At 40.1% G+C, this 14,167-nt stretch overlaps 1 protein-coding gene across 6 annotated transcripts in view; it reads left to right on the forward strand.

Annotated features, from left to right (window-relative positions):
* dock10 (dedicator of cytokinesis 10) overlaps positions 1-14,167 on the forward strand; it is a 71,117-nt gene that overhangs the window by 17,394 nt on the left and 39,556 nt on the right. For 4 of the 6 annotated variants that reach the window (XM_023351243.1, XM_023351244.1, XM_023351247.1 and 1 more), the window contains exons 1-2: positions 4,638-5,022; positions 13,358-13,477. In XM_023351243.1, coding sequence (XP_023207011.1) covers positions 4,864-5,022; positions 13,358-13,477 — 279 coding nt within the window. In that variant the 5' untranslated portion in view covers positions 4,638-4,863. Of the gene's footprint in view, positions 1-4,637; positions 5,023-10,328; positions 10,510-13,357; positions 13,478-14,167 lie in introns of those variants that run through there. The other 2 variants (XM_023351246.1, XM_023351245.1) reach the window with 2 other exon arrangements.

Consider the following 14,167-nt stretch of genomic DNA (forward strand, 5'->3'; position numbering starts at 1 on the left):
ATGTGTTTTTAGACAGTTTTCAGACACAACCTGACAGGATTTCTAGGATTTGAGCTGGTCTTCTGGATGTGCTGTAAAGTGATTTTGGTCTCTCAAGTTGCTGTCATTATGATTTAAAGCTCTGTGTAAAAGCACTTTAAGCACTCTTCCACTCTGGATAAGCTTCTTGGACATTCTTTTAAAATGGCCATTATTACTCATTATCCAGGCTCTGCCAAAGTCTTTTATAGTTTTCCTTTGGATAATGGCAGTCTTTTGTTTCTAGACAAAAGTGGCAAAAATAAAACTTTAAAATTCTTTCCGAAAGCTTGGGAAACAACAACAACAACAAAAAGATCACATATAGTAAATCCGGTTTAAAGTGTCTCCACTCTCTCACTGTTTGAGCGTTTTATGACATTTTCAATTCTGGCCAAGATCGTCCTTGCAGCAGCCCATACGATAATGTACCATGTGTTTGGAAATGGTGCGAAGGCAGACGGGGTGAATCAGTGTATGAGATCAAGACAGCTGTGTAACATGGGCACATTGCTGGAAACCGGAGGGCACGTTGGTGTGGGCATGTCTGCATGACGGGACCATTGTGGAAACCTGGCGTAGAAACAAAGCCCATTTCTGTGGCTCCAGTGTGTAAACGCTGCTGCTATGAGGCATGTTGCACTGAGTGGCTCTCAGTGACAGGCAGTGGATGTAGAAGGAGGAGAGGCTGATGGTGGGAACAGTTAATGTTTGTCTTTTGTGGACTTCACAGGCTGCGCGGGACATGTTCTCTGTCATCTCCTGCTAAGTGGGCCGTGTTTGTTAACAGCACTGTGTGGGAGGAAGGGCTGAAACTCTCAATGTCTACACTTTGGTGCCTCTTTCTGTTTGTCCATTTGTGTTTATTTGCTGTTTATATATATAGCTGTGTAAAGTATTATAATAATGAAGATGTCAGTGGGTGGGGGGTGGGATCTTGCTCAGCACTGTCATGGAGCTGAGGAGCTTAATAATGACCTAACGGCATCTCCATGGTTACCTCACTCTGTGTTGTGAGACCAAGAAAGTGCAAAACTCAGGAGCTCCTCATTTTACTTAATGTAGACCCGAACTTAGAAACTTTATTACACATATAGGGAATTCAGTTAATCATAAAATAGTGACTCAAGGGTTTTATGTAATAGTTTGGAAAGACTTCATAGACACCAAATGTATTTCTCCTCTTACATTTATCTGTTTGATTCATAGCTTGGAGTAGCTATTTGCAGTGGAAAAGTTGTAAACAACTCCCAATTTCTTACAGAGTTAGAGAGATTTAAAATCTGCTGCTGAATTCTGATTTCTGTCATATTTAAAATTTCCAATACCAATTTTAGCCAGTTTAGATTTATATTTAACATATAAACATTCGACATATGGGTCTAGGTTTTTGCCCATGTATAATTATTTGTTATTTATGTTTGGATCAGAGCTGACATCACACTGCCAGTGTAGAATAAAGGAACATTTAGCAAATATTTTGAAGACAATGGCATATTATGAGATTCCTGCTTTATCTACTTTATGTAAGCAGTTAGCACACATCATGAGCCTCAATGTGGATATTGTAGAGGATGTATTTACTTGCTATAAATGTGAGATTTTCCCCCAAAATTGCCAGAATCTCCATATTTTTGACATGTTCCATGATGGAGAGAGATTAAAAGCGTCAAAGGATTAAACAGAGCAACTTTTCTGCAGGAGGTTTTTTGCTCTACCACTTCCACAGCCTAAAAAACTACAGACATATCTCAGTTTGAACATATTTTTAGAGAAATTTTGTAGCAATTCTTTTGGAATACTTTTGCACATCTTTCATGTTTTTTCTGACTACAGTTTTAAAATAAAATAGCTAAGTTTGAGCCTTCTTCACTCAGTAAAAACATGTTCCTGGTGGTGTTCACCGATTTGAAGCCCTCCTGAATTTTTTATTTTTCTAAGCCTGCTGGCCCTTAATCAGGTTTGATCGAGTTGAAAATTGTCAATTTCTGATCAGCAGAATATTTTTCCTATTTATCTCCAGTTATTCATGGAGATAATTGGTTTTCCTTCAAGGTTTTTGTGATCAATATGATCCAGAATCTCTCGCAAAGCCTTTCTTTGGCCTCAGAGAGCTTAAAAGACTTCGTCAAAATACCAGTGCAAACATGCTAAAAGCTTTTCGGCTACTATAATGAGTGTTTGATTGTTGCATTGTCAACAATCACTCTCTGCAGCAGATGAATAGTATCTGAAAGCATTGTATTAAATGAATGGTATTATGCATTTAAGGCACATTTTTAACCCAGTCAAGTAACTACGTATGTTACCTTCAGTTGTTATAAAAATGCTGCATATATCAAATATAGTTTGGTCTTTGCCTCTTTAAGAAGCTCCTACTCTTTCGGACACACCATCACAACAATGCTACTCCATTATATAACCATTCATAGGAGCACTGGGCTGAGACAAATCAGCAGGTCTGTGAAGATCTTCTTTTTCTATAGTGAGCTCTCTCTGGTGTTTTCCCTTTTAGCTGCTTACACTTTGTTTCATTTTCACTGATTCTGAGAGTTGCTGTAATAAAGCAATACAGTCACTGAAATAGAAACTCTTTGGTAGTTTTTGGTCAACTGATAAGTGACTCGGCCTCTCTCTGACAGCTAGTTGAAGTGCTGCTCTGAACCTCATGTCCAGCTAATCCAGAGACATGCAGTGCCTCGCAAAAGTATTCATATCTACTTCAAAACTCTACATTCATTGGCTTTACTTTCACTTTTTAATGACATTATTGTGAAAATGCATGATGGAAAACTGTAATAGAATTATAACTTTAACTCATCAGTCTAATATTGTAAAAGGAAAAGTGAAAATATTTTTTGCCTACATGTCACGACCGCATTTTGTTATGTGTTTTATTAAGGTTTTATGTGATTTACCAATGCAAAGTGTTGCATAACCATGAAGGGGAAGTAAAATGATACATGGGTTTCAACAATTAAAAGAAAAGAAAATAAAACCCTGGAAAGCGTGAGCTGCAGGTCCACTCCTTCTATCACCCCTAGACACTAACATTCTCCCTGGATCCCATTTAAGGGTATCGGAGTAAAAGAGGCTGTGCAGAAATGCAAACCAGAGTTTTGTGGTGTTTTTTAGACACATCCTGAAAATTATGGCCATATATAATCTCACTTCGCGACTGCGAGGAAGGGCAATGGCAGAGTCAAATGCATAAAAAATTAATAGAGGCAAAAATACAGAGGAAAAGATGGCTGAACAGTTTGCTGATAGAAACAAAGACAAACTGGCATTGAGGGAAGAGAACACACTCACTAAATACACACAGGAGGAGGAGATGATTGTGAGCAGGCTCTTCCAATCAGGCTGGTTGGAGACATGCCGGAAGCAGAGAGAGGTGGAGCAAATCAAAGCTGCCATGTAGCATCATTTTAGATCAGGGGTCTTCAAATCCAGGCCGTGAGGACAGTGTCCTGCAACTGTTAATGTGTCCTTGGTCCAAGACACCTGAATCAAATGGTCGAATTATATCCTCAGCATGTAGTCAAGATCCCCAGAATCCTTCTCATGACCTCATTTTTCAGCTCAGACACATCCAAAAGTTTCAGAACACTGGGCCTCGTGGATTGGAGTTGAAAACCACTGTTTTAGATCCCAGTGATTTTAGCAAATATATCAGGGTCTGTTGAACTAAATTCAAAGCAAAAACCTGGCTTGCATTAATCCTTAAAAAAAAGAAGTCTTTACTTTGTTCTGTTTGCAGTTCAACAAGGACAACTGGCGCAGAATAAAAGGGGATTTTATGATGACAGATACGTCAAATTGAGAAATGTTTGCTTCTGGGAACGCTCCTCTTTTTTTTTCGTTCAGCCACAGTCAGTGAAATACAGCAACACCAGATGTTTTGAAGACATGAGAAAAATCAGAGTCACTCAGCAATATCACAAGTGACGCAATGGAATTTGAATGCATGCGGGACATCGGTCTTCTGCGGCTTATCTTTATGCTCAAGCAAAATCTGAATGATTTCAAATGTAGACTCTGCAGGGCTAACACGCCACATGCATGCCTCATCTGTAAGGCCACCACTCCACTCTCTCCATCCACTTTGTGTTCCTAAACTTTTCATTCTCTCACACTTCGCTGCAACAGGATTGCGGCAAAATCACAACACACATCACAATCAGCCGGGGTATGCATTATTTAGCCGAGCAGTTGCAGCTTTGCAGAATATTTGCTGGAAGCTCTTAGGAGCAAAACCCACAATGGCCCAAACACAACAAACAGAGCTAAGACTGAAAAGTGTTGGTGTAGTTTGGGAAACAAATGGAGAGAGACATATCTGCAGCAGTATGGAAATCAGAAAAAAATAGCGTTGGCTTGAGTGTGTGTGGAAGTCGGGGTGTGCATATGTGTGTGGCGGCTGGTTCTGGTCAGCTGACGGGTTTTGCTGAGTGTGATTTGTTGGATGTGCCTGGCTTCGGCTGAACCTCACACAGCTGCAGTCAGTGTGTGTGTGTTGGAGGACGAAAATGAGAGCAAAAGAGAGCGAGAACACAAGAAGGGAAGAGAGAGAGAGAGAGAGACATGCAGGGCTGCCAGTGTGTCAGCTCAGCAACAGCAACATTAGGAGCTGCAGGCTGAAGCAGAGCAGCTTTGGGAAAACCTCCCCAAGTTTTCAGAGCAGGACTGCTTGACGGGACACCTGATGGAGCTCTAGGTGTCACACTTCTAGAGGAGAACACATCACCTCTGGCGGGACCAGAGGCCTGAGCAGATCGTCCGATAGACGAGGCTGAGCTCATCCGGAGCGGATCAGGGAGGATTCGGAGGCCACGGCGTTGGAGAATGGGATGCTCGGCCAGTGTGGTCTTGCTGCTTCGCTCGGTGGGCGGAGCAGACTGTGGTCATATATGTTCACGGCAGGACCAGGCATCAGTGGAAGCTGCAACTCCCACTCTGGAGGGTTACATCTCCACCAGTTCGCCTCTGACCATCATTATAATGGTAACCAACACCGCTGCATCTGTGGCTTCCCGTTAAGTACGAAATGCATGTGTGGATGAGCGGTGGGTGGGAGCTGGCATTGTGCTGGAAAGGAAGCAGTTGCGCCCAAAAAAAGCAGCTGCATTTTAAAGTTTGTTAGCATGCACTTTGAAACGTTTAAAAAGTACGTTGGGGTGTGCAGGTTTAAGTCATGCGTTTTGTCTTTCTGCATCTTGTTTTACCTTCCCTTGTTGAAATTTAGTTTGTTTTATTTTATTGCTGAGGCTGACAAATGAGCAATGGCTTGAGGAGGCCATTAAGTTTCACAGCTGAGAAAGAGGCAAAGAGACGGAAATGGAAGAAGGAGAGTAGAGTGGGGTGGTGGGGTCAGACATGAGGAATCTGGTTTCTGTGGGAAAAAAGTATTTTCTTTGCATTTGGCCTGAAGTGAAAAGGAAAAAAAGAAAATGTTATTTGATTTTCACAGAAGTATTTGGTGGATGAGAAGTGTTTCGCTAAATATATGAATGAATGGGTTACACAGTTGATGAATGGATTATGTAAAAGTACACGTTTCTCCTTACTATCTTCTCTCTTCAGGACAGAGTTCCCTGTCAGCCATCTGTAACAACTATTCTTAGCCAGACTTTTCTTTTTTTAATTCCAAGAAATCCTACTCTCTGTAAGCCAAGTGGAAAAAATGTTTGAATCTTGGCAGTAAGGAGATCTTTACAGTCGCCCCTTTTGTTTCCCCTTAATCCCCTTCCCTCCCTCCTTAAATCTTGTCGTCTTTGGTGCCCAGTTTCTGGCTCCTGTGAAAGGCAAGAGGGCGAGATCCACTCCAAAATCATATTAGCATGTGGACTCCGCTGATCCATTTAGCTCACGGAACAACTGAGCACAAAGTGCCTATCTTGCAGAGTTCCTTTTTTTTTTAAATAGGCATTTCCTTTGCAACAAAAAGTTCATTAGTCAGTGTTTGTATTTTGTTTTAATTGTGTTGCATTTTTAATAAACGAGACGTTTTATTATTTCAGAATATTCTGATGTGTAGGGCATTTTAAAACCGTGTTGCAAAATTACTGGGACTTCCCCGCAGGACCTCAGTGACCTGTATGAGGTCAGGACTTAACAAAAATCCCACATCCTTCTTGAATGACAGGGGCGATCCATTGAAGAGGGAGCTTGTCATGTTTCATTCAAGGCGTGTAAACCTTTGGCTCAAATATGGAGCGAACCAGTTAAAAAGAAAAACTCTTTGGTTGAATCAGTCCAAGCTGTGTATATGGCAGCGTACCAGCTGTTGCTCACATTTTCCCTCAAAGGAGAATAAAGATGCTTTGGACAGGGTGAGATTCTAAATCCGTGGCTTTACAAAGCCTCTTTGTGAGGTGCTGCTCTAATGCACGGGTGAATCCTGCAAACCATTTTCCCACTAATTAACTTGAAAACCTCGTTGGCCTTTTGAGGGCTCACAAGCAGCGGTGATAAATTTCATGTGACTCTATTAGTATCGGTTTAACTCGTCCTCCCTCCACATTTGACCACCAGATGTTTCTCTTGGCTACCTTGCTTCACACACATTTGTTTTGGTCGTGTGTACCCACAGTGCTGAGTGTTGTAGTCTGCTTCCTGGATCTTGTTCACTGGAAGGGAGTCAAGAGCCACGTTTATGGGCAGAGAGTTTATTTCTTTGATCTGAACCAAAGTTTGTTTGCACTTCAGCGCCTCCGCAAACAGATCAGACTTTTCGAGCGAATATCTCGAGTCTGACTCAACAAGGCCAGAGTAAGTGCACCCTCACAATAATTGTTGCGTCCTTGTTAAGAGTTTCTTGATTTTTACAAACAGAATTGGAATGTAAAACTGATGGATGGTGAAGAGGAATATGGTGGCACCAGTGGTTTGCCATTAGGTTTGAACAAAATTTTCCCTCAGAAAGTATGAAGATTGTGTGACTTATAAAGAAAAACAAATGTAGCCATTTGAAGTTGCTTTTGAAGGAACGGCACTATGCGAATTCCCCCTTCAGCTTGTTGAATATTAAAAGAATGAAAATGAAATGCAAATGAAAATGTCATTATAATAAAATAAAAATGAATAGTTAAAAAAAAATTATGACAGGTTTTTTTTTTCTTTTTATCACACCTGTCAACATGGTGGACAATGACAAAGTCAACCGCAACCTCCAGTGATACATAGAGTTAAATATTCCAGCTCTTCCTTGGACAAGATGTCACATTAATGTTGCTCCAAAACAGAAAAGCATCTTGGCGGATTTGATTAAAGGACAGAAGTCACTTGCAATTTCTAGTCATACTGATCGCTCTAAGCTCCCTGTAGTGGAAGCACATTTGTCCAGTCACACTAACAAATGTGCACACACATCGATAAACTGATGTGCAGATCTGTAGGCAATTTGGGGTGAAGTACCTTCCCCAGCAGCACATTAACACGTCTGAAATCAAGCTCATAACTTTCAGATTGAAAGACAAATATTCTGGAGGCTGGAGCAAACATCTGAAAAAAACCCAAAAACAATAAAACATCCCACAATGTTGTCCAAATCAAATTTGCATAACATAAACAATGGATTGAATGACAGTTTCTCAGTCAGCTCCGGTTATGTTTCCCTGGAAACCACTTATAAGTTGTTTGCTGTTAATTGGGACTGTCAGATAGGTAAGGAGCCGCGATCTTTGTGGAAAGGTCGACCTCATTGATGGTGACTTTTATAATAATTAGTTGTTGTTTTTTTAAGCCAGGAAAATGCAAAAATTAATTTCCAATGGCAAATAATGGAATTCAAATTGAATCTATCCTGTTTTCAGATGAACTTCTGATACAACTTTTAGTTATTCTTAATTAATTTAATTGTTTTTGTTTTATTTTTATTAAATAACTCTTGCAGCCTTTTGGAACTTTATTTGCATGCAAATTATAATTGCCTTTGCCTTGTTAGTTTTAGCAATTTCAATTATTCAATCTCATCCGTTTATTTCTCTTCTGTTAGACGGGAACTTCAGGCGTGTGACTCTCCATCAGTTCCAGAGCTTTCACCCTGTGTTGCTTTAATGATATGAAGCAGATGTTTTCTGTCTGGGATCTGCTCGTCTCTGCTGGCTCAGCAGCTGTCTTTAACCTCTTCCGTCTTCCGCTATTAGTCCACATCAATCTTCTGCAATATCTGTCTTTTTTACGCTCCATCCCTCCCTCTGTCACCTTCATTTTTTATGCTTTAATAGGACATAAAGCTCCTAAATCTTTGCTTGAAAATGACACGTCTTTCTTAGCTGTCTGTCTCTGTGTTTTCCTAACTTCTGTTCAATCTCTTTTCTCTTCTAATTTCGGACAGACTGCTTTGCTCCCAGCTATCCTTGTCAATAGTCACGCTGTGAGCCGACAGTCTGCTGCTCTGTTCGTGTCCTCCATGCAGCTGGAGCTTAGCATCAACCACACCCACCCTGCCTCACCCCTGCTGGGAGGGAGGAAGGGACACAGAGGGGAGACGGGACGGAGGAGAGAGGATAAAAGGGGATGTTTAACAGGGTGAGAACAAGGGAACGGGGTGAAGATAGAGAGAGGTATCAAAGAGAGAGAAAAAAACTGAAGGCTGTTGAGGATGTTTGATGAAATGTGGGAGCTGCTGAGGAGAAGCAGAGGTGGGTGGAGCCAGCTGGGAGGGAGCAGTGGAAAGGATGGAGTGAAGGGAAGAGCGGCTGCAGATACTGAATAGAAGTCACTGACTGAATTGATGAGAGAAGAGCTTTAAAAGACGAGGCTTATGAAACAGATTCCACAAGGGTTTCACTTAATAAATTTTTTTTTTTTCGCTGTTATCATTTCCCCAGTTGACAAACATATAGTTCAACTTTCTCATCTTGAATGGATGTGGCTCAGGTTGGTACAGGCTGAAAATGCAGCACACCTCACATTTAATGGTAAAGATGCATTAAAACACGTGAAATATATTGGCCTTCTCTTGTGTTGTCATTTAATCTTACATTTAAAAGTTTGATCCAGCTCTCCATCTGTCAGCTGGCGGGGTTTATTAATCTCTTTTACCATCCTCCTCACATTTCAAGTTTCTGTACTGACTGTAGATATGGCAAGTTTAGGTTTAATTTTGCTTTAATTTTCTTCTGGCTGCTAATTTATTTCTTTAGCTCTTCAAGTTATATGATTGCACTATGTATAATGCTACTCTATTGCCCTCTTGATACACGAGGGGAATAAAAGTCTGGGAGAGCCTTACTTCCCGACAATAAGGTGCAAAAGTTGCGAGCAGAGCTGTTATGGGATTTGTTCCTATTTCTATTTTGTGTTGCTTGACCAAATGATCTGCGTCTGTTTTCCTACTGTCCTGAAAAGCATCCATCGATCCATTTCCTATATGCACTTAATCCACGACGGGTCATGGGGACGCTTGTTTCCAATAACCTGTTTGTGGGTGAGAGTCCACTCGCAAAAGGTCACCAGTTCATCACAGGGCCTCATAGAAAGAGAATGGACAGACAACCATACGCATCAAGCTTATATTTCTTTTAGTTATTGTTATTTTACGGATTTAAGATCATATTACATCGGACCAAGGAAAGGTGATGCTTGTAAATCTGACAGATGAGCCTCATCAGAACTCATAGTCTTACTGAAGTTGACTGTAGCTCTGAATATAATCTAAACGCGCTCATATGATGGTGTCCTCTACAGACTGTGCTCTGGCCACCTCCCTACACAGTCTGAAAATAAATACATGAGCATTTGTTGTATCATCAAAAGTTGTTTCCTCTTGTATATGTCTCTGTTCTGCTCAGTGTAGGGAAGTGGGTGCTGGTCTCAGAGCAGCCAAACATGAGACAAGCATTATGCTGGCTGCCGTAAATTATGATATCTAGCTCATGTGCAATATATATGCTTTTTATTATTTTTATGAGCGCTCGTGAATGTGCTGATGTTTATTTTTGGCTCACAGTTGCTGTGACAATATTGCTTCGTGCAGGAAGGTGGTAGTTTGTGGGCGTGTTTGTTTCTGTGTTGTTGCGAACACCAAGAAAATGTTAAACTGAAAACACCAAATGAGATCGTCAGTGCCGCAGTTAGTATAGCCTCTATTTTTTTTAAACTCTGCGGCTAATTTATTTAAAAACTCCGGCTAACTCACTTAAGTTTAAAAAGCGATTTGTAGAATCTCTACAATCTGATTGGTTAATGTCTCGCTCAATGGGGACTTTCTTGCCATCTGTGTGTGTGTGTGCGCAGTGTCTGTTGGACAATCACACATCCACTTCCCCTCCATCCACGTGTGTTGAGGCAAGCTCACACTGAGAGTTAGTTCTGCTTCTGAAAGAGCACATGCCCACAATGTGCGTGTCGTATAGCTTTTCTTGACTTCAGGTTCTGGAGATGGTTCTCTGAAGGCAGCCGGCAATGAGTTTCAGGAGCAAAATCACCTTCAGGAGGAAAATAAAATCCAAACGAGCACGGGCGGATTTCAACCGGCTCAGCATTGTATGTATCTATGGTTTTTTTTTTCTACTTCTTGTAGCATTCTTCCTTATTTTAGATGGATTGACTCACTATTCCAGACTGGTAGTTGATCAGCAATTAGTTATAGATCATGTCAGTCATATTTTCTTGTGGTTTACACACATTTAGTGAGTGTACTATTTGATTAAAAATCTAGGACCACAATACTAAGCTTGGTTTGTACAGAAACCTACAAGTAGTCCTCTTGCTTTTCTTCGGAAGACATGCTTGTACCAGTCAATCCAGCTCGACAATAAACTGTAATTCTTAAATAATCTCCAGTTTTTGAGAACAGAAATCTAGACTTTTCCCTGAAACATTTCCTGACATGTCACATGAGTGCCACTGAAGTTATTAATTACAAATAAAATCCTTACACCTCAACTACACAGCTGCTTCTTGCTTTTAGATATAATCTAATTGTTTTTTTTCCCTATAGAGGTCATTTTAATTAACAGTTGCCATTATTTTAGAATGGTTAAAGGTCTTCAATAATTGGCAACAGTGAGTATTTTAGGCTAAAGTACCAATAGATTAACAAAGTTCAACAATCAAACAGAAATGAGGAACAAAATCCCCAGCGATAACTGTAAGGGATCACTGTTTGTTTTGTTTTTTCTTTGATAATAAATAAAGTAGGTTGAACTTCCTTCCTTGTTAAAAACACAAACTATCTTAGGGGCAGAAGTCGTTTTCATCCATGGTCACATTTTTGCAGAGAACTAAAACTGTATTTCCATCATTCTGTTGCCATCTGTTTCACCTTTTGTGCCAGAGACGGCCGTGAAAACAGCCAGGCTGTTAAACCTAACTGTGAAGCCCGGGCTACAGTATAGATGTGAACTGAACTAGCTACCTTAACTTCCTCTGGGTTTCTGACCACAACCTGCTGCACCTCTCACTTTGCTGTTGTTGCTGCAGGGCTGCCGCTCTCTGAATGACAGAAGTTGCTGTCTGCTGCTGTAAACATGCCTAAAATGCTGTTTTATTTTGTCATGTCACAAGTCCTGGTTGGCGGCTTACACTTTATTTGTGAGAAGATTGACTTGACCTGTAAAAGTAGCAGAAACTGTTGAGTGGCTGGTTCCTTAATGTTGTGTGATTCAATGCATTAGCCCACTATAATATCAGGAATTGTTATTATTTATTTAGTGGGAGAAAAACATAATTACTTTGACTGGAAGATAAAGGAAGCTGTCTAATACGCAAATTTATTGATCTCATTTGCTTTTAAACTTCACACTTTTCAGTGGGGTGTTTCAAAAGCTGAGCTATAGCAGCAGCTCCACTTCCTCTGCAACTTATTTAGGTTCCTGTGATGTCATGGTAAAACACCTAAAATGAACATAATGCTCATGGCTATTTGCCATGTGCGCACACACACATTTCTGCTTGAATCTGGCTGGTGTATGTACCTGAAATATCAAAATAACATCATGAATTTGGTTTGAACAGAAAAAGAAATGTTTTTTGTAAATATGTTGAGAGGTTTACTTTATTGCATTTTGTTCCCAAGTGGAGACATTTAGTCAGTTCAGCCATGACGGTGTTAAACACTTCACAATTTATTAATGGATTCTCTTTTGATTATGCCATGCAAAATCAGGAAGCGAAGAGTAAATATAAAGAATGCATTGCTTGACTGAAGAGTTTGCAAGGTTTTGTAAAACATCTTTCTACCCTGATTAAACATTGTCACTCGGTCATCACTGGACATAATGGCCTTCAAAATACAAATGCATTGCACTTAGTAGCTAGTTCCATCCCTGTCTATGCAGTTGCTTGTGTTGGTGATATGGCACATGCTAACTTTAAAATGATGATAATTATGATTTACTGTAATGATCTGTTGGTTATTATATATATGTTTTACAATATGTTCCATTTCATATGGCGCTTTATCACATTGTATTACATTGTGTTAGTGCCTTACAACAGTAATACACCCTTGAACCTTTTCAAACTTTTTTATTTTTGTACTCGATAAAAGTCTTATGTGATAGACCAGCTCAGAGTAGTGCATTATTGTGAAAACAAAGACACTGTGTATTAAGTTGTTTTTTTTTTCCTGAAAAAAATAAAATAAAACAAAATCAGAAAAGTTTGGCACATATTTGTATCAAGCTGAGCTGAGTGTTCGTAAGACCACTTTTTGCTGCAATCACTGCTGCAAGTCTTTTGAGGTATATCTCTGTTTTTCTTTGCAAAAGACCTCAATTGCACTCGGATTGGGTAGAGAGTGTTTGTAAGCAAGAATTTTTTTTTGAGTCTGGCCACAGTTTTATTAATGATTGGTCTTTAACTGGGCCATTCTGACACATAAATAAACTTTGAGTTAAACCATCTCTTGTAGCTCTGGCTGTATGCTTAGGGTTGCTGTCCTTTCAGATTCTTTTGCAGCCTCTCACAGGTGTGGCCTGTATCTACCTGCTTCCACTTTACCTTGATGCTGCCCATACCAGTCGGCTGCTCTGAAATTACTTATGGGCATCGGAGCGTAGAGGTCCCAGCAAAAATGCGTTATATACTTTTTATATATTTGCATTTGTAAAAGTTGTTGAAAAACATTTCTCTCCCTTTTCACAATTACGTGGTATGATGCACCAAATTATGACGAAATACTTTATGGTATCCTTCATTCATTCAAGTCATTCAAAATAACATGCTGCTCTATCATCTATTCCATTGCACTGCATTGCACCATGCGACACAGGATTGCTTCAGATTGGATAGCTATATGGTATCTTATAAGACACTGTATTTTATAGTGTTCAGATCCAACACACATCCAAAATTTAATTTTGCCCCTTTCCTTTTTCTCCATTTGCAGCAGGAGAAGCCGAAGCTGATCGATCCTCTTGACTATGAGGCTGTCATCTCTGAACTTTGGGAGGAGCTGAAGGAGGACCCGCTCACAGAGCTGCTCCTCTTCCCCGACAATGATTTCTCGGTAAGTGAAAGTTTTCAGTGGTTTGTGCCGTTGTGGAGAAATCAATCTATACGTTCATAGCTGCATTCAGGCTTTATAGAGTCATTGACATATAAGGCAACAAGAAACCTTTCTGTTGCGTCTGACCTTTTTAGAATGACGATTTGGTGTTAGAAAATAATTGGGTTTGTTATTGGACATTTGTCAAAGCGTTTCATCTGAACCTCGGCTAGTTTAACACAGCATTTCCCAACAACATATCCGCAAAAAAGTCTTGGCTGATCGAGTGAGTCAGTTGTTGAGCTGGAGCTCCTGGAAGAATTTAGGTCTGCTTCATAAAAAGTTATTTACTTATTTAAAATTAGCATTAAATATTGCTAGGAATTGGCAGGACGTATTGCTTGTTTATAGTAATGAAAACAAAAGATTGTAAATGAAATTGACCATGATAGACTTATTATTAAAAGGCACTGTGTGTTACTTTCCAGCTCATTATGGAAGCCAATCATTTACACACACTAATCACGCATGTAGAGGCTCACAGTCTTTGCAGTCACTCAATAGCTCATTCTCTTAGACTCTCCTTAGCTCTTTGTTCATTAGCACCTTTATTACTATGCTAATGCTTTGTTGCAGATGTGCATCCACTGCACAATAAAATGGCCTCGTTGTGTGTTTCAAGGATCCATTTGCTTTTGACCCCAGTACTGA

The sequence above is a fragment of the Xiphophorus maculatus genome, chromosome 18 (assembly GCF_002775205.1).
Source record: "Xiphophorus maculatus strain JP 163 A chromosome 18, X_maculatus-5.0-male, whole genome shotgun sequence".
In the NCBI taxonomy this organism is placed as follows: domain Eukaryota; kingdom Metazoa; phylum Chordata; class Actinopteri; order Cyprinodontiformes; family Poeciliidae; genus Xiphophorus; species Xiphophorus maculatus.